This window comes from Tachysurus vachellii, chromosome 10, assembly GCF_030014155.1.
Source record: "Tachysurus vachellii isolate PV-2020 chromosome 10, HZAU_Pvac_v1, whole genome shotgun sequence".
NCBI classification, from domain to species: domain Eukaryota; kingdom Metazoa; phylum Chordata; class Actinopteri; order Siluriformes; family Bagridae; genus Tachysurus; species Tachysurus vachellii.
Window position 1 is genome coordinate 19,241,191 of NC_083469.1, and position 20,534 is coordinate 19,261,724.

The window sequence follows — 20,534 nt, forward strand, 5'->3', positions numbered from 1 at the left end:
CTGCTGCTATTTATCCTAGGCAGCACCACAGCTGCACTGCCATGAGGCCAGGGACGGGGAGTCGAGGGCTACATACTAAACCATACACTACTCTGGCAAATAATACAATGTAAGATGTAAACTTCTACCAGCATACTAACACTACAGTATCGTTCCAGACATAGCCTGTGTCATCAATCATCCTTTCTGACATTTATTAAGCTCAATCAAATCAGTTGTTCAGCTTTGCTGATGTGCATGATGATTCACTTCCGGGTTCACGAGTCCAAAGATCTGCTAAACTATTTTGGGGAAAGGGTGTGGATCTCCATCTGAATTTTAAAGAAATTTACAGCCCCTTACAATTCTCTTGACGAATCCATTTTGCTGTTTGGAATGCAGGAAGTGGCTTTCATAACAATGGCAAGTTTTTTGTCTGCAGTTCATCTAAACAGAGACACAAAACAAAGCCTAATTCAAGTTAAAATGACTTTAGAAAGACAAATGCTAACTGGCTGATTCAGAGTTTTGCAGAGCACATGGCCTTGTGCTTTAGAAATCTGCTATTAAACATTCATAAGAATTTATTTTAAGCATGCTATTAGCATATTCTCAACACCATGGCTCCAGCAGTCAAACTCCAACCAATCTCACTCAATAATAAACGCTTATCTGCTAAATAACACATTGAGATGCCATTTTAGTTTCATTCTGAGAAACCGAGAGTTCCAGCAATTCAGATTTGATTCCTATTCATTTATTTGCTTTGCAACATGTCCAACTTACAGCAGTAGCTTATTTACTCAATGGCCTTTCCTACTGAGAAGCTGAGAAGCGTCACACACACTAAGGATTGCTTTATTGACAATGCAGTAAAAAACAATGACTCATTTGTGGCTCATGTCACTATCCTGACATACACTTCGTGCTCATTTTTATGTACTAACAAACAAAATGTGTTATAGCTCTCACTTTGCTTCAAATTCATTTAACATAATCGCCCTCTGGCCTGTCTTGTGCAACCTAACCCCCTGATGTAATTATTGATTTTTTCCCCACAGCCTCCGGAAGCAGGAACTCTCTCTCTCTCTCTCTCTCTCTCTCTCTCTCTCTCTCTCTCTCTCTCTCTCTCACTCTATCTATTATAAGCTTTACTTACTTTCCTGGGCAAAAGCTTTACTCTTTAGCTGAGTCACGTTAAAAAAAAAAAAATCCTTAACCGTGAAGGAACATAATTGCTTAGAAGTGAGCATTTTAATTAGGGACTCTAACTACACAAGGTAAACACTCCATGACCTTATGGGAGACTCTTTCTGAGTTACTTTCTGTTTAATGGTTCGTAGGACTGCCAGAAACCTTTCATAGTGTGCACAAACTAAACTAAGCATATCATAACATTTAACACTTACACCTACACAAGTAACCTAAGCAAACATTTCCTAAACTGCAGAACATTCATGCCCATGACATGTCCAGACATGAGTGTTACATGAGAGTGGAAACAGTGGTGATGAGTTGTCAAAAATGACAAACATATACAGTTACATTTATCAGAGTGACTTACATTTCTATTTCAATTTATACAACTGAGCAAGTGAGTGTTAAGGGCCTTGATCAGGGGCCCAGCAGTGGCAGCTTGATGGACCTGGGGTTTGAACCCATGACCTTCCGATCAGTAGTCCAACCACTGAGCTACCACATACCCCTTATACAGAAATGATATCTACTCCTTTAGTGACAGGGATGAATGGGGATAGAGATTCATACAGCATATGTAAAGCCACAGCAGTAACTAACTGTAATGTAAAAAAACAAACAAAAAATACAATATGCTTTGTGTATTAGGAATCTTGTTTGTAAGGCATATTGTCATATTGTACTACAGTCAAATCCTTCCACGGCTTTTTGTGCGACTGATGTTTCTAGCTTTAGATAGTTCTGTTTTAAACCTTTTCTGAAGAGTGGAAAAAAGAGATTGTATAAAAAACAGTGACACAGTGATAAAAGATACTTAAAGTAGGCCTACATCATTTCTTCTAAATGACTAATTTATTTGCTTTAAACTTGATGAATGTCAGTCAATCATTTGTCGGCACAGAGTTTGAGTGTCAATAGAAAAAAGCCTCTTTAAATAAAGTTGACTATCCTATTATGAGGAGTCTTTCTGTTTGTATAATTTATGAAAGTTTAAGGACAAACGATGTCATTTATGTATTGTATTAGTGCACTTATATGATTGTTTTTTATAGGACAGAAGGAATAGCTTCTATTGATACAGGCCTGAATAAATTTAGTAAATTTGCCATATTCAATTTCAGGTCAGCACAACAGGGCAGGAAATTATATTTAATGTACATAAATTAATGACTTAAGTATGTTAATTTAACCATTTCTGTAATCTGCTGTTTTATTCTGACCGGCATAATAGAAATCGACATTAGTCTGATTTTGAAAACAGAGAGTTTATATAAAATATAAAGAAATAAATTATTTTATTGCTGCAATGATGGGAAAGGGGAGGGGTGTGAGCCCCCTGCTGGCCAAACAATTCACACCATTTCACAATAACATTGGTGCAGAGATCAAACAGAGAGCAAAACTTACCCTTTTTTATAGTAAAGAAAAACATCTATAACAGTCAGAATACAATTAGGAATGCAAATCCTGTGGGCCTGGTTAATAAATAAATAAATAAATAAATAAATAAAAACCTTAAAATACTGCAATGTTGAACACCCACCCCCCAAACTGCCTCAGCCCCACCCCACCCCCACGAGAGCATCAACACACACACACACACACACACACACACACACACACACACACACACAAAGAGGTATCCACAATATTCTGTGTCATTAAAATACAGAACATGAAATGTAGAATTCATGAGTGGTTACAGAGACATGCGCATTTTTTTATATAAAAAATATGAATAACAAAAGATGAGCAAGGTTTACATGCATGGATACCCTGTAAAGAAAGGTGATAAAACTGTACTTCAATTCAATTTATTTGTATAGCACTTTTAACCATTTCCCATTGTCTCAATGCAGCTTTACAGAAGTATGGAAACAGAAGAGAGAGAAAAAGAAATAAATATACAATAAGAAGAAGAAGAAAAAATAAGGATTAAAAATAAATAAATTAATATATACAATTAAAGTTTAAAATGAATTTAAAAAAAGATTAACTTAAAATTTATGATACTATATACAGTATTTATCCCTATCCCTAACGAGCAAGCCGGAGGCGACGGCGGCAAGGAAAAACTCCCTGAGAGGACATGAGGAAGAAACCTTGAGAGAAACCAGTCTCAGAAGGGAACCTCATCCTCATTTGGGTGACACTCTACAGTAAATATAGTAAATGTAAATAATGTCATTTCTACAACAGTTTAGAACAGTGCAGCCGAGAGCTCCTGAGGAACTAATGGGTCATCGTAAACTCTGAGTTCAGCACAGACCTGATTGGTGATAAAGACCAGACCATACAGCTGACTGACACAACATCGGTCCAAAAGAAGGCATGACAGTCTCCAGGCGGCTTCATACACAACAATCCCATGAGACACTGGCTGTAAGGAGGGTGTTTTGTGCAATTTTCCTTTTAACAGTTGAAGTCCCTAATGGCGAACATTTTGAAAGGCTTTTGTTTACAGACATTTCCATCTGAATTACAAAAAACATGTATATTTATGCTTTGTAGTGTTTCGGGTTTTCCAAAGAAGACCCAGTGCTAAAATAAACAATTTTCTTTTTTCTAAAAACACTAAAATATTAGTGTATTATATGATGGTAAGTCAAAGAAGCAATACAAGTATATCAGTAATTCCTATTATAATTTTATTCAGTTTTAGGTCATGTTGTCAAGGTTTTCATTTGACTCGCCCTCATATCATAAACCTCACATAAGTCTATTAAAAGATTTAATTCTTTTACAATGCAATAACCAGAGTCTTTTTATAGTCATTATTTTTTCTCTTGGAATTTATTTTTACTGGTCTGAGTCAATCTTTCAGATCTCCTCTTCTTATATAGATGCTGTACTACCCTCAGGTATTAAATAAACAACACCAATGGCTGGCATAACCTTAACATCATCCAATCCCTGATGTTTATTAGGTTTACAAAGGTCACAGAATTCAAAGGAACGCAACCAACACCCAGCACATATCGGCACTACACAAGCCTACATAAAAATTCATTATGTAGCTGTAGCTTCAAGGCTGTTCTTACAGGAACAGTGAACAGCGATAAATAAGAAAGCAAACTTATTTGACCCGATGAGTCACAGACTGCTTTGTTGGCTGTTAGAGGGAGTGAACAAGCTGAGTCACAGCAGCCAGGAAACAATGCAAGAAGTCAGTATGTTTTTCTATTCCTTTAGAAGACTTTCTCGTGTGACTTCCCTTTCAAATGCTAATGTCAGATGCTATCCTTAAATCAATATCATAGAAGTTTTAGTCTTGTAAATGGACCAGTCTGTCTTCACTCTTGTGTAAAAAAAAAAAAAAAAAAACAACCACAAAACATTTTCTTTTAACCTTATAGATTTAATTTAATGTAGTCTTAATTTTCAATTAGGAACTAAGAGCATGTAAAGAAAATAGATTTTTTTAATTTCTAACTGGTAAAAAATAAATAGTTATGTTTTTTACAGTTTTTTAAAGCAGCAAATTAGAATTGTGAATTTTTTAGCTATCACATTCGAGATTTGTGACACTATATACAGTATTTTGTGACAAAAGAACGTGGACACATTGTCACTTCACTCATATGAGGTTCTTCCCTAAACTGTTGTCACAAATTTGGAAACACACAATTGTGTAGAATGTCTGTGTGTTTCCTTTCACTGAAACTAAGAGGCCCCAAAACATGTTTTAGCATGACAATGCACCTGTCCATTAAGCGAAGGTTGGTGTGGAAGCACTTGAGGGACCTGTACAGAGTCCCTGGAATTAACACCACTGAACACTGCAGCCTCTTTACCTGACATTAATGCCTGACCTCATGAAAACTCTTGTGGCTGAATGATCACAAATTCCCACAGCCACACTTGAATATCTAGTGAAAGCCTTCCCAGAAGAGTGGAGGATATTAAAATAGCAAAGAGGAACGAAATCTACATTGTGATAGTTAACAAGCACATATTGATGTGCTTTCCCAGCTGTCCACCTACTTGTGGCCATATGGTGTATTTAGTGTTATTAGATGCACAGGAGTGTTGCATATGATGTCCGTCCTTTGTTGCTTCCATCCATCCATCCATTCGCTGAACTGATTATCCTACTTAGGGTTGTGTGGTGCCTGGACCCTGCGGCACAAGGCAGGAGACACCCTGTATGGGGTGCCAGTACATCGCAGAGGACGATCACACACACTCATTCACACCTTATGAACAATTAAGTGCCATCAATCAGCTTACCACATTTTCAGACAGGTTGAGGAAACCAGAGAACCCGTAAATAACTCTCATCAGGGGAGGACATGGAGAACATGAAGGAGAACATGTGGAGTCAGGAATCAAATCCCCAAACCTGGAGGTGCACTGTAAATGTATTACCACTAACTCATATATCAAAATACATTATTATTATCTCAGACTTCTTTCTGTCTCCTTTTTTGCTCTGACCAGCCTTTTCTTCCAATGCTTTATTTTCCTGAAATACACCCTTTCCCCCACGCTGTGCCAGACTTCTCTAGAAGCTGGACTGATAAATATTTATAAATTCAGCAGTATATTTCCCCATGTCAACCTTTCAAAATGGAAACCTAATCCCCGCCAAATAATTATGCACAGTTTAATAACTAAATAAACAAGAAAAAGAAAAGTAAAGAAAAATAGGCTCTTAAAATTTAATCTACTACAAAGCCTAGTAAACATGAACTATGGTCATGAGTAAAATATTTATTGTAATTTCTCAATACTAGTGACTAATAAATAAATAGCAATTCAGTGTTGAAGTTGTTCAGCTGGACTCCTCGGCGAGGCGACGCACCACTGCTGATGCGACTCTTCTGTATGCTTCAGCCTGCACATAATAAGCAGAAACAGAATGTGATCACGAAAGGAAAATTTAATCAACCAATCAACCAACACAATGTTATTACTTTTATATTGGGATATAATTCCTGTTAAGAAATGTCTGAAAAACGGTCTAATAGATTTGGATCAGGTGTTTATCCTCAGCGATCATTAGAAGGCTTCAAGCAGAATGGGATTAGTGTTGGGTCTGTGACCTATTAGTTCATAAGTAGCTTTCGGATACTTAATTCTACTCAACTACAAACTGTTGTATAAAGGACATTATTTACATTTACATTATTTACTGTCTAGTGTTCACCCAAAGGATGGGTTTCCTTCTTAGTCTGGTTCCTCTCAAGGTTTCTTCCTCATATCATCTCAGGGAGTTTTTTTCCCACCCACTGTGGCCTCCCGCTTGCTCATTAGGGATAAATGTTAAAGATATATAGTAAGTTAATTTTAAAATTAATTTGAATTGAATATGTACAGGGGTTGGACAGTGGAACTAAAAGACTGGCCAATATGGAGTTAAAGGTTTCACAGCTACAGGATCGCGGCTTGCAGGCGGTTCTTCACCGATTTCACATTCCATACTTAGGAGTAGACTGTTAAAATTGGAATAGCAGAGCGATAGCACAGCTCTACATAAAATACTGCAAACTACACAACATAATAAAAGACATATCAAAGTTCAAGAGAACTAATTGTTCATGTGTTGCTCGTTGGTGTAACTGTGAACAGGACAGCAGGTGTTTGTGTTGTATCGAGATCCAAAATATATCCAGGGTAATACCACCTTTAAGGACGAACCACATCCATGAAAGTAACTGTCGACACAAGAGGAAGTTGTCCGAACTGGATGTCTGGGTTCTATGTTCTTTGCTAGTGGCCCAAAGGATTACTAGCAAATAACCTAAAAAAGTCCTAGAAATGATATAGTAACCCCATACAGCATAAAATAGAAAAGGTTTTAAAATCCATGATGTGACTCTACTTTGGAAAATCCCATCTTCATGGAGCTCCTTAGAGTTTCTTAGTTTCAATGAAGAAGAATGTTGAACCTACAGTATACAAAGATGATTATATTCTATATAATTGTGTGCTTGCAGTTTGGGGAAGACCCACATATGGGTGTGGTGATCATTTCATCATGATGCAATCACCTCAGGACTGTCAGGAGAGGACACAACCACGGGCTGACCCTTGTCTGATGTCTCTCTGATATTCAGATGAAGTGGAATGTCACCTGTAATAGAGGCAGAACAAACATATAACCTAAGATCTTATATACAGGCTCAAACAAACATTCTACTTGACTTACCATACAACTTACATTACACATTAAATAAGAAGAAGAAGCCAAAGGAGCCTTTATTTTGTCACATATACATTACAGCACAGTGAATGTTTTTCTTCACATATCCTAACTTTAGAGGTTTGGGTCAGAGAGCAAGGTCAGCAGTGATACAGCGCAACAGGACGGGAGAGCGATAGAGGCCTTGCTTAGGGGCACAACAGCGGCAGCTTGGCGCCAGTTGATTGGGCTTGAACCTCAATTCACTTGAGCTGCCACTGCCCTGTACAAACTGTCCAAATCTCCACATTCATTCCACTTGTACTATGAAATTGATGTACTATTAAATCACTTTTTTTTCCTGGAGTGACTGTTCTATGCATTATGAGCTTTGACATTTAATGAAGTGTGAAAACGGGAACAGATCTCAGTTTAGCTGTGTGTAAGCGATCTGCTCCTACAGCCAAGCAGTAAATCAATTAAACTCACTTTCAAGTTTCACACTGCCGTAAACGCCAGACAGCATGCCTTCTATAAATACTGAGTGAAAATGATAATTGTCATTATTATTATTATTTAGTAGTATTAGTATTATTATTATTATAAAAAAAAGTGCACAGCTTTGACTGAAAGGCTGTACCATAATGGTTTGTGAGTGTCAAGCAAAATAAATAGAACACTGATTGTACAAAACATTCTTAAAAAAATAAAAAAGATATAAAGGATGACAGTTTATTTAAAAAAATCTGTTACCAAATATACTCATATAATTATCTATATGATGTGATTGGGAATGCCTCTTGAAAATATTGAGTGATACTTAAAAATATATGTATAAAATTCACAGCACCTTATGTTTTGTTACTGGCTCTGACTTTCACACACGTCAGTGTTTTCTTTATAAATCTGGCTTATTTGCCATTTAGTTTTTCTGTTAAAAACCCTAACATTAAAATTTTCCCCTAAAAGGTCATTGTGACTTGTGACTTCCATGTGTTAGGTCCAAGCTGTGAAAAAAACTTTCCTTCTAATTCCTCATCAACATGGAACAGCTTATAGGAACGAGTCGAAATTTTTGTGCTCATGTCACGGGCTGAATTTAGGGCTTTCGATACAATTTATCACTTAAAAGGAATTTTTCAAGTTCTTTTTTAATCCTTTTTTTGGTCATTTCACTCGTATTCTAGGTGTTATTTGGTAAACAAATCTTACCAAGAACCTCAACTCCAAGAGTGCATGCCAGTTCTTTCGCTCCATCTGTGCCAAAGATGTGTGTCTGGTGGTTGCACTTAGGACAGTGAAAAACACTCATGTTTTGAACCAAACCCAGGACCTACCAAAAAATAAAAATGTTATTTATATATATATATATATGTATATGTATATATATATATATATATATATATATATATATATATATATATATATATATATATATATATATATATATATATCTATATATATATGTATATATATATATACATATATACATATATATATATATATATATGAATGATGAAATAAACTTTGTTTCTGTTAAAAGAAATATGATTGATTAGGATTGTAACCGTGGTTCTATGAATCCTGTGTAAATCACCTAAACGCCCCCTTGTGCGCAAGCGGCGGTCAGACCTTTCAACAAAGTCATTACGTAACCGCATGATGCGGCATTTGCTGTAAATAAACCTTTGAATGAAATCTTTCTATGAATTAAAAAAATAAAATAAAATAATAAATATTAACAAAAAAAAGATTTTTGCTTTAAATAAATATTTAATTAACTGTTATAATTCTAACATTTTTTTTTACTTCACTAACCTTTCATGATGACTGACGTAACTGGTAATAATAGTATTCCTGTGTCATGCTCATGTAGATGGTGAAAAACCTTGATTTTGTTTCCAAATCCTAAATCCATCCTTTGCCATATGTACATTTTTCTATCATTTCTAAAAATAACAAACTGCCAGGAACACGCTAAGTGATTCTGGACACAAGAAGATGCTTCTTTTTGTCGTATTATGTATAATTTTAGAATGTTAGTATCATCTCAAAGGATCACTGACGATTTTTAATAAGCAAAAGTGGAGGCCGTTTCCCAGTTGATGACATCCAATGCAGGTAATGCGACTCTGTAAGCTTTAACGGAATACGGTGAATTTACAGTGAATCACACAACCTAAGCTAATCTAAAAGATATTTGTAAGACATCTTGTCCACCTGAGTGTCATCAGTCTTCTTGAAAATGTTTTCTCTTCGACCGTCGAGTGCATGAAATATCCAACCTTCCACGTGAATAAGTGCATCAACCAGGTATTTGAAATGCACTTCTTCATGATGGAAGAAGCTTCTTCTTCTTCTTCTTTTTAATGTTAACACTGGTCACATTAATTATGCTAAAAAACAGCGTACAATAACGCATAAGTGTGAGATTCTCGACGGACTTCTTGTGTTCTGAGGAAAATGATTGATATGAGTGAAAGCCCATAATATATACTCTTACTTCCCTGATCATTTGCTCCATCATCTTTGTCCTGGTGTTCTGCTACCTCATGCTTTTTAAATGAAGCACTAGATTGTGTTAGAAAATAAAAGAATATCTCCAAAGCTTGGAATAACCTCCTCTGATCTTATTTAATCTCTTCTGCCTCGGGGTGTGTATTTTTTTGGATTTATTACTTATTAGGATTTAGAATCTAGCCTCAAACATAGTTCAGTCTTTTGATAACATATTTCGTGAGCTTTCTCCTGTACAGCCAGAAACATCTGGAGTTCATGGCCGAATGCGAGGGATGCGTTTGGTTACTACACGTGTTTAACAGATGTTTTTAGAGTCTCACCGGCACGTTAACCTTACGGAACATCTCAGCACCTCTGCGTGCATCTATCAGAGCGATGTCCTGCGGAGTGGACACGATCACAGCACCTGTAATATGAAGCACACTTCCAATAAAATAAAATCAAAAGAGATTTAGGGAGCGAAACCCTTTTAGACATCCTTAAATAAAAGTGACAGCGGAATATAGTTGCTGAAGTTTTACTGCATTCCAGCTTTTACTGCGCTCCTGTGACGAGTTTTAAATCGGTCAGAAATCATAGTAAGGTCATTTTGTCCAGCTGCTCAGAATTTTTGGAACACTTAAAGCTACACAGAGCTGAAGGAAAACATTTGTGCAATGCAGGTAACAAGGTTATAATCGTAAATTTGCTTATGTTTAAATACAGACACAGGAATAGTCTTAAATATTACATTTTTACTATGTTTTACTTATGTTTTTACTTTGTTTTAATATTCTAAAACTTTGTTTATTAACAAACAAACAAACAAAAAACACACACAGATTTTCATTGTGGTCTCAGACTTTTGGACCCCACTGTATTTGTGCACTATAGTTGCGTGGTCGCATGAGAAAACCCTTCACGTGGTAACTTTTAAACATTTGCTTTATTGAACATATCCTCTATTAAGCACATCAACATCAATCCCTGAAAATTTCACATCACAAATATTGTGACAACAGGTGTCTGATTTCAAAGTGAATTGATTAGACATAAGATCAGACTATCTAACAACGTTACCAGGGTCTGATATTCCAATATATTCAATATATATCAATGGCTTCTTAAACTACATTATAAGCAAATAAACCCAAATTTGATCAAAACCCAATGTCCGACTTTTTTTTTTAACTGATGGGTACAAAACACTAAATACCAAGATTCAAACAACTGAACACACAATAGACAATTATTCTTATTTATTTACCTGCTATCGGGATGTTCTGTGTGATGGAAAGTTGTACATCCCCTGTTCCGGGTGGCATGTCAATCACTAAGTAATCCAAAGAGCCCCAGTCTACCTGAAGAAATAAAATAAAATAAAATAAAATAAAATGAGGTTTCAACAATGATATTCAAACAAAAATGATGTGTGATTTGCTGTCAATTTGTTTCGATTCAATTTTATTTGTATAGCATATTTTGAGAAAGCTGCTTTGCATGAATATAAACATTAAGAATAAAATTTATAGTTTAGAGTTTTGATTAAATTCATGTTTATAATTAGATTTTTAATTTATATTTATCCCTAATGAGCAAGTCAGAGGTAACAACTGGAGGTCCCCTGAGATGATACGAGGAACAAACGTCTTGAGAAACCAGACTCAGAAGGGAACTCTGTGAACATCTGGGTGACACTGGATAGTGTATTTTGAAATAATTTCCCTTCTACAACTGTGCACTATATAGTCAAGTGCAAATTTTGAGCAATTTATGAAAATGGGCATCCGTGTAATTGCTGAATTCATTACAGTCATGAAGTCTTTTCTGTTAAAGTTAAAAAAAAAAAAAAAAAAAACACAGTTAGTTCAAAAGCGTCTCCAGTGTCTCCAAGTGATAGTATCTACAGCAATCCCATGTATCTCCAGGCCGGAACACTGGTATTTCAGGAGTATCATGTGGAGTTTAACTGAGCAGAGAGAGAGAGAGAGAGAGAGAGAGAGAGAGAGAGAGAGAGAGTGAGAGTGAGAGTGAGAGAGAGAGAGAGAGAGAGAGAGAGAGAGAGAGAGAGAGAGAGAGAGAGATTTGCAGAGGTGACAACATTGCTAACAATGCAGTTTACAGAGGGAAGAAACTGAATATTACCACAAATTTCCCAGTGCATGTTGTCATTTTTGGTTTTTTTTTTAACAAAAAGTTTACAGTTGATTTCTACTGGGTCACCAGTTTGTTGCAATTTCATGGGTCAAATTTCAGCTACATGTGATTATTAAGCGTTATTCTGCCTGTTCCTTTATGAGAAGAAACACAAAAAACTTGCTTTCCTTTCAGGTTCCTCCAGTTTCACCATAACAGGATTTCTGAAATCGTTTACCTGCTCCTTAGGCTAAAGGATAGATGTTAAGCACATCTGTATTAAACTGATAAGCCAAATAAGGTAGCCTAGAAATTCAGGAAATTTTGCCCGCACCTGTCTCAGAAGCTTCTCAATAGCTGACATGACCATCAGACCCCTCCACACAATGGGGGCAGAATCTTCAACTAGAAAGCCCATGGACATACTGAGGAAGGCAGAGTAGATATACAGTGAGACTGACTCATGCTGAACAGTAATTTACATATTATTAATCTATTCATACACTTACCAAGGGATCCCGAAGTTCTTAAGGGGTCTCATTAAGTTGTCTGCAAATGTAATGAAAAGACTGATTTATATGTAAATATATATACAAACACCTGCTTAACACAGTGATGAGGCTTGCAAGCAAATATGTCCCTGTGGTACTATTCTCTTTCAGCATCTCTGTAGTCTTTATGGCTTTATATACCCTTGCTGACCACTTGCTTGGTTCGGTTTATTAGTGCACCTGTGCACCGGCAAAATGTGTGTTCACAGAACTACATGACATTAATTATGCAGATACGGCTCTTAGAGATTCACTTACAGATTCAGAACAGCGATTAAATGTGATCTCAGAGGCGTTGAGTGTGGCATTGTTGTCATTTGTTGGTGCTGGATGAGCCAGTTCGAATATTTCCACACAAAAAACAAAACAGTGAGCAGCAATTTGTTGCATGAAAATGCCATGTAAATAAAGGTCAGATGAGAATATCCAGCCTTGTTCGAACGGACAGGAAAGTACAGTAACTCTTTTGAAAACCGGAAAAAAGCGACCTGGGCCCGAATTCATAAAGATTCTAAGAATGCTCTCACAGAGCTCGTAATTTAGCTTAAACAAATTCAACTAGGAATGTTAGCTTAAGTGTGATTCAGGAGCTCAAAGCAACTCTAAGCAAGGAAAATACAAAACCTTTTATCTTAGAGAGGAGGCGGGGCTTAGCACGTTACTAGATATGACACATTATTTTGAAGACCGTGATTGGTTGTCCAATTAAAAATATAGGCGTATTTAAAATCTAGACCCTTTACTTTGTCTTCATGTCAAATCAAATCAAATTTTATTTGTCACATACACATACTGTACATACAGACCACGACATGCAGTGAAATCCTTTTTTATCTGTCTGGTATTCAAACATAAGGAATGCAATTAGGGATAAAAAAAAATAAACAAACCCAAAAGCAGATTGATAAATAAAGTATGAAACTCTATAAAAAAAAGTTAAGATATTTGTGGCTATATTATGTAGAGATTACGTTCGTGACCGATCATATTGTACGCTAACATCTGTATGTTACAAATGTAATAATATAAATAAGATAAACATCTCTGACAGAAATGTCATAGCGGCAAATTATATCGTTTCTGCCTCTAAGGCGTTTCGGCTGTTCCGGAGGTACAGCATGTTAGCATTTTGTCATGGAAGAGCTCTTTTAAAGGTTATGATGCTTTATTAATAACTTCATTGTGAATTTAGTCACTAGGATCAACTCTTTGCACAAAGAATTTTCATGAATACAGGCCTTGATCTTTCCCAATCAATCTGTGTACAAGTATTAGAGTTCCTAATAAAGTGATCGGCGAGTCTATGTTTCAAAGGGCACCTGATACCACCTACTGTCTGTTAATTCTGGGTTTCCTCTGAGGTTCATCAGCTTTGGGACTGAGGGTCCGTAGACATCAGCATCTAAAAGACCCACAGTCGCAGTCTAAAGAACAAACACACAGAGGTAAAATACACTGAATAAAAACTCTTTCAGTATTATTTGAATTAGATTTTTATATGGATGATGCAGGAAGATGTAAAGTACCTGATCGTTAGCCATGAGTCCAAGAGCAAGGTTTACTGTAAAGAAAAGAGTAAATATAATCAAAACAATACAAGTAGTTGTTTTGTGTGGGCTTTGATATTATCACAAAAGATTATAAAGCCATTATATCAGATCAGGTAGTTAAATTCAGTTGCTTGTGATTTATATCGAGTAGGCTGGCCCGGATAGCTCTGGATCACAACGACCAACATGCCACTGTGATTTAAAAGAGAAAGCATTTTAGCTGATTTTGAAGCTTTATTGTTGTTTCTGTCAAAAATTGATTCCTCAAATGCTGCAATGGAACTTATGTTTCATTTTCCTCATTACATCAATTTCTTTGGAGAATTTGTACATTTTATTTATTAGTTTTTTAAGACTTGTTAAACCTGTATTACATTTTTGGTACAATATTAAGCTTTTGGGTTTTTTTTTTTTAAATTTATTTTAAAAATTTAATTTACATCTCGGGGGCACGGTGGCTTAGTGGTTAGCACGTTCGCCTCACACCTCCAGGGTCGGGGTTCGATTCCCGCCTCCACCTTGTGTGTGTGGAGTTTGCATGTTCTCCCCGTGCCTCGGGGGTTTCCTCCGGGTACTCCGGTTTCCTCCCCCGGTCCAAAGACATGCATGGTAGGTTGATTGGCATCTCTGGAAAAATTGTCCCTAGTGTGTGATTGCGTGAGTGAATGAGTGTGTGTGTGTGTGCCCTGCGATGGGTTGGCACTCCGTCCAGGGTGTATCCTGCCTTGATGCCCGATGACGCCTGAGATAGGCACAGGCTCCCCGTGACCCGAGGTAGTTCGGATAAGCGGTAGAAAATGAATGAATGAATGAATGAATTTACATCTCGGGGCACGGTGGCTTAGTGGTTAGCACGTTCACCTCACACCTCCAGGGTCGGGGTTCGATTCCCGCCTCCACCTTGTGTGTGTGGAGTTTGCATGTTCTCCCCGTGCCTCGGGGGTTTCCTCCGGGTACTCCGGTTTCCTCCCCCAGTCCAAAGACATGCATGGTAGGTTGATTGGCATCTCTGGAAAATTGTCCCTAGTGTGTGATTGCATGAGTGTGTGTGTGTGTGTGTGTGCGCCCTGTGATGGGTTGGCACTCCGTCCAGGGTGTATCCTGCCTTGATGCCCAATGACGCCTGAGATAGGCACAGGATCCCCGTGACCCGAGTTAGTTCGGATAAGCGGTAGAAGATGAATGAATGAATGAATTTACATCTCACATTTTAGACACACCAAAAAGCTATTTGTTTTGCACTGTTTATGACTCAGAAATAAAATGAAAAATGCAATTTTTATAGTCATCATATTTCCTCATTCAAAATATTCAGAGAATCATGAAGCATTTATCATCGATTCAAATCATGACCGCAGTGTTCTGTTAAAGCCCACGTTGTCACCGTAGAAAAGGATGGGCCTGAAAATATTAAAGCTTTTTCATTTTTATAATCATCCATCAAATGATATACAGCTCCATATCACAACACCGTGTTCATTATTCATTGTGTTCATTCAGAAATAAATACAGCTCCTCAATATACAAGTGTCCTATTTATCTCTTGCACTTTCATGTTAAATTTCAGATCTGTTCTTATGAAGCTGTCTTTTTTTAATACCACATCAAAGTTTGAACGTTTCTCAGGGCCGCATCTCATCAGATAAACAGCCACGGCCACATGAAAACGCTCGAGACAAAAACAGTGAAAATGATAGTAATCTTTGTAGGTTTATATGCAGGCGCTACTGGCTCTGTGGTAATAAGTGACTTTCAGTGACTCAATACAACAACAACACTGAAGTGAAGAAAGAGGAAGAGGGGGGAAAAAAAACAAGAACAAAAGAACGAAATGTGTCGGATTGGATCTTGGCAGGAAAGAATCTGTAATCTTGTGAACTGTTTACTTTAAGTGAAGATAATAACTAGTGTCACATGGTGCAGAGGCAATGCTACATTTACACTGACATTTTGTATCTGACTGATTACATGCCAGGGCCGTAACAAACAATTACAACAAAAAAGAAAACGCTTAAAACCTTCAGAAATAATGATAATAAAGTACATAAAATAATTGAGGATTGAAAGGAGCATGTAAATGCTATGAAAGCCATGGTCAAGGGTACCTGCTGTGGTAGATTTTCCAACGCCTCCTTTTCCTGAAGCAACAACGATGACCTCTTTAACCCCGGTTATGGGCTTTTGCTTTGGAAGGCCACGTGCCATGTGAGCCCTCTGCCTCTCCTGCTGTTTTTCTCCAGCAGCTGAACTCTAATCATTAAACAAACACCAGTCACAATACATCTAGTAACTCAAGCTAACTAGACTTAACAGTGATCTAAGACTAACTGTGGCGAGTGCATATACTGTGTCTTACCAGTCTGTAAAATGCATGCAAAATATAAGAGCTTGAGTGAAAATAGTAAATAATAAAAGTACATTATTTTAACCAGTAACAAATGTTGAAGGTGGATTTATAGTGTAAAAGGTGGATTTTTTTTGCTTGGTGTTTATAGTGATTATAGATATTATACTTCCCATACATCTTTGTAGTTGGTAAATGAATAAAACAAACGTTTTAAAATGTTGTTTCTGGCAAGATTGTTGTTTATGACTGATTGTAATCAATAAATTGCTCATCAACATGCTAAAAAATCCTACCCAAAAATATCAGCTTCTACTTCAAAAGGAAAATGAGAGGTATTTCACAACCATAATCGTAACAAATCTCAAATATTTATTAATGCAATATTGATTTGAGTGAAAAGGAAGGTGGATAATATCAGCTGACAAAGCCACCAGCTTGACCAGCAGGTTTTTTATCAGCTGATCAGACCAAGCTGAGATGAACTGACTATTTAATAACAGTCATTGTTTACAATTCTCAATGTAGGTTTTTCTCAATGAAGAAGCAACAGTAGTTTAAAAATGATCAGTGTTTTTTTTTTTATTACTATTACTTTAATTGTGCATTCATGCTTCCCTTCTTCACCACTCATCTCCTCCTTCTGAAGACATGAGCAAGAGATTAAAGTCCAAACTGCATTAGAGAGACAAATGCAGACAAGACAAAATCAGCACCAAGTAATAAGACACTTTTGTTTGCTTAACTAAGCTTCGTTTGTAAAATAACGCTCATGTGTATTCAAGCCCTTGGATTTCTTTGTCGGTGTATTTTTGTCCTGCATGTTGTTACATAGTTCTGGAGAAAAGACAAGCTCAATAGTAGAACGACAATAAACAACCTATTTGCCTTATTTTTGGTCTTTTGTTTAAACCTGGTTTGTAGACGTGGTGCATTTAAGCTGCAGTCTTACATCAGGAGCTACAATAGAACAGCTTCATTTCTAGGATATTGTCATGTGAAATCCTTGAAAGAATTTCTACCTTCTTACAGATGGCAGATTTCACAGGCTAAAACGTTGTAAGATGAAGGATTTATGTCTTTTATGGGATATAAATAGAGCTGTGCATAGATGGTGCTGTGATCATTTCCTGGATTAAAAAACATATTACAATATCTTTCTTTCAGACAGAGCTCAGTATTTTTTTTAGGCAAACTGGAAACTATAACTGCACCAGTGTAAATATTACCAGTTATCAGTGGTGGGGTGCACGACATTTGAAATCACCTAAACAAACACCTAAACAAACCCCTAACCCAAATGGGTGTCAAAACTGTTTTGATAGCTTCGCCCACACATACATATGTAACCCAGGCAACTATTATAGCGGAACCTGCTGGGGCAGTTGGCCGAGGGGATATTTTTTATCAATAAATGAACTCAATGAGTAATACTATGGTAATACAAATGTGTTTTTGTAGTACTGTGTGTTGTACCGTGAAAGGTTTAGCTCCATTTCACGCGGAAGACGACGCTCAGCACCTAGAACCCGAGGCAGAGGTAACGGCAGGTATCTGCAATGTCAATCTTTCTATCACTTTTTTTTTTCTTGTGTTCAGTGGGCATGTGACATTAGCAGAAAGCTTCTGCTAATGTCACACATGCCCACTGAACACAAGACACGCCCCTTTCTGCTCATTGACTACACGTTTGTTTTGTTTGTCGTCCCGACTCAGTTTTCTGAAGCATTTTTCAAACATCGTGCACCCCACCTTTAACTAGTTTACACTCTAGTCCTGTATTACTGCCATGCATGACCATAAACATGTATAAACACTAAGCACAGCTGACAAACAGCTGGGACTTCAGCACTTCGCTTACCTTTGATTTACAGCAGATGACATTACTACGTGACCAGATCACTGAGTTCTGCTTCAACACGTGACTGAGTCTTCTGCAACACTGATGAAATGTCATTTTGTTTATTTGTTTATTTACAGAATATAAGCTCAGCAGCTAAATGCTGTTCGTTTCAGTCATTTTATCAAGCGTGCATGGCCTTGTTTAACCTTTCACTGTCAGAGAGAAGAGTCTCGTGTGAAAGTTACAAGGTTTAAACTGGAACACGAGCTGAAACCAAATAAACTAAACACACGGCTCTGAGACGCCAAAGCGCATGTTGATGACGTAATGCGGAAGTGGAAGCTATTACAATTCTGTTCTCGTGCGTCTCCGTTTAGAGTTTTTTCCTTGTGATTGTTTATTGAACTCGTTGATGCAGATTTTTTTAATGTCAGGACGATGGCGAACGGACCTACAATTAAAGCCCGAGTGCTTCTTCAGCAGTGTTTATATGCAAAACTTCAAGTGAAACCTGCAGATGAGGAATCTGAGGTGGAATGGGCTGAGGTGTGTGTGTGTGTGTGTGTGTGTGTGTGTGTGTGTCTGTGTCTGTGTGTGTGTGTGTCTCTGTCTGTCTGTGTCTGTCTGTGTGTGTGTGTGTCTCTGTCTGTCTGTCTGTCTGTCTGTCTGTGTGTGTTTGTGTGTGTGTCTGTGTGTGTGTGTGTGTGTGTGTGTCTGTCTGTGTGTGTGTGTGTGTGTGTCTGTCTGTCTGTGTGTGTGTGTGTGTGTCTCTGTCTGTCTGTGTCTGTCTGTCTGTGTGTGTCTCTGTCTGTCTGTCTGTGTGTGTGTCTCTGTCTGTCTGTCTGTCTGTGTGTGTCTCTCTCTCTCTCTCTCTCTCTCTCTCTCTCTCTCTCTCTCTCTCTCTGTCTGTGTTTACATCTCACATCTCTCTCCCTCTCTCTGTGTCTCTCTGTGTCTGCGTGTGTCTGTCTGTCTGTCTGTCTGTCTGTCCGTGTGTTTGTCTGTGTGTGTGTCACTCTCTCTCTCTGTGTCTCTGTCTGTCTCACCTCTCTCTCTCTCTCTCTCTCTCTCTCTCTCTCTCTCTCTCTCTCTCTCTCTCTCTTCCAATATCTAGCGGAAAGCCTTTCTTAAGAGTGGAGGTTATTATAACAGTAAAGGTGGACTGAAGGGAAGTAGTAGCTCAGTGGTTAAGACATCAAGTGTCCATAAACATAAGGCCATATAGTGTATGTCAGGGATATTTGACGTAATTATACCAAGTATAATTTTTTTATTTAAACTTTGGAGTTTAAAGCTTTCAAAGGTCCAGATAATAAAGTGGATGTGAGTGAGGAAAAACAATTAAATAAATACTTTACTGTTAGGTTTTGACATTTGTATTACTACTGTTTAAAGCAAGGCATGCTATATAATAAAAGAGATCTACATGACCAAAATTGTTGCCCTAAATTATTTAGATGTTTCATATATTTGCGCAGATTAATCGTGGAATGGTCATATACATTTGCTTCTTCAAAGGTGCAGCTGAAGATATGATCCCCAAAATGGGTATTGTGTTGTCTTTTGCTTGAATGATTACACTAAAATGTAATAATTATCAATTATTACATATTTAAATAGAATTATTATTAATATTTTTATTTTATTATTACAAAAAAGTAGTTATTTAATCTAGTCTCCTTTTCCTTCTCTTCTAAGTGAACACCCTCCTGAATGTAAAGCTGTGCGAGACTGAATCTGGGAAATACACCTCTGTTGTTGATTTGCCTGGCAGCATCCTTATTGTACCTCAAGCAACATTGGGAGGCAAAGCGAAGGGAAAGAGCATGCAGTACCACAACAACATCGGTAAAGAGGATGGCCAGAAGCTCTATGCCAGTTTTGTCAGTCACTGTGAAAAGGAGCTGAGCTCAGCCTCCAAGTGTGCAGAAGCTGGTGCAGAAGTCAAACACGGGACGTATGGCAACAGACAAGTCCTGAAACTGGATACAAATGGACCGTATACTCATTTAATGGAGTTTTAAAAATTGTATTCTAAATTGTAAAAGTGGGGGAAATTTTGTCATTAATAAATCTAAAAAGAAATTGTTTATCTTTCGCTACAGTTGGTGATCGACTTGTTGTTTTTGTGCCTTGTTACAGCAAAAAAAAAAACAGTCCATCCGTCCACAACATCCATGCCACAGTTAGTCACCAAGATCAATTTTTCCCCATTCTGATTTTTCACATGAACATTAACAGAAGCCTTTGAAGTGAAATTTAAGTATTAAATACGTCATGTCTCTGCTACACGACAGGCTGATTTGTCATC

At 37.3% G+C, this 20,534-nt stretch overlaps 2 protein-coding genes across 2 annotated transcripts; one reads left to right on the plus strand and one right to left on the minus strand.

Annotated features, from left to right (window-relative positions):
* Nucleotides 1–5,874: 5,874 nt before the first annotated feature.
* On the minus strand, nucleotides 5,875–18,507 carry nubpl (nucleotide binding protein-like). The gene is made up of 11 exons (XM_060880125.1): nucleotides 18,242–18,507; nucleotides 16,142–16,286; nucleotides 14,013–14,047; nucleotides 13,820–13,910; nucleotides 12,445–12,484; nucleotides 12,270–12,360; nucleotides 11,067–11,160; nucleotides 10,141–10,226; nucleotides 8,513–8,633; nucleotides 7,170–7,252; nucleotides 5,875–6,013 (listed from the first exon to the last, which is right to left on the minus strand). Exons 1-11 carry the CDS (start codon nucleotides 18,335–18,337, stop codon nucleotides 5,951–5,953), a joined length of 945 nt encoding a protein of 314 aa, XP_060736108.1. The 5' UTR covers nucleotides 18,338–18,507; the 3' UTR covers nucleotides 5,875–5,950.
* A 39-nt stretch (nucleotides 18,508–18,546) lies between these two features.
* LOC132852735 (D-aminoacyl-tRNA deacylase 2-like) lies at nucleotides 18,547–20,327 on the plus strand. The gene is made up of 3 exons (XM_060880127.1): nucleotides 18,547–18,769; nucleotides 19,702–19,771; nucleotides 19,922–20,327. The coding sequence occupies exons 1-3, from the start codon at nucleotides 18,662–18,664 to the stop codon at nucleotides 20,245–20,247; spliced, it is 504 nt and encodes a 167-aa protein (XP_060736110.1). The 5' UTR covers nucleotides 18,547–18,661; the 3' UTR covers nucleotides 20,248–20,327.
* Nucleotides 20,328–20,534: the final 207 nt, after the last annotated feature.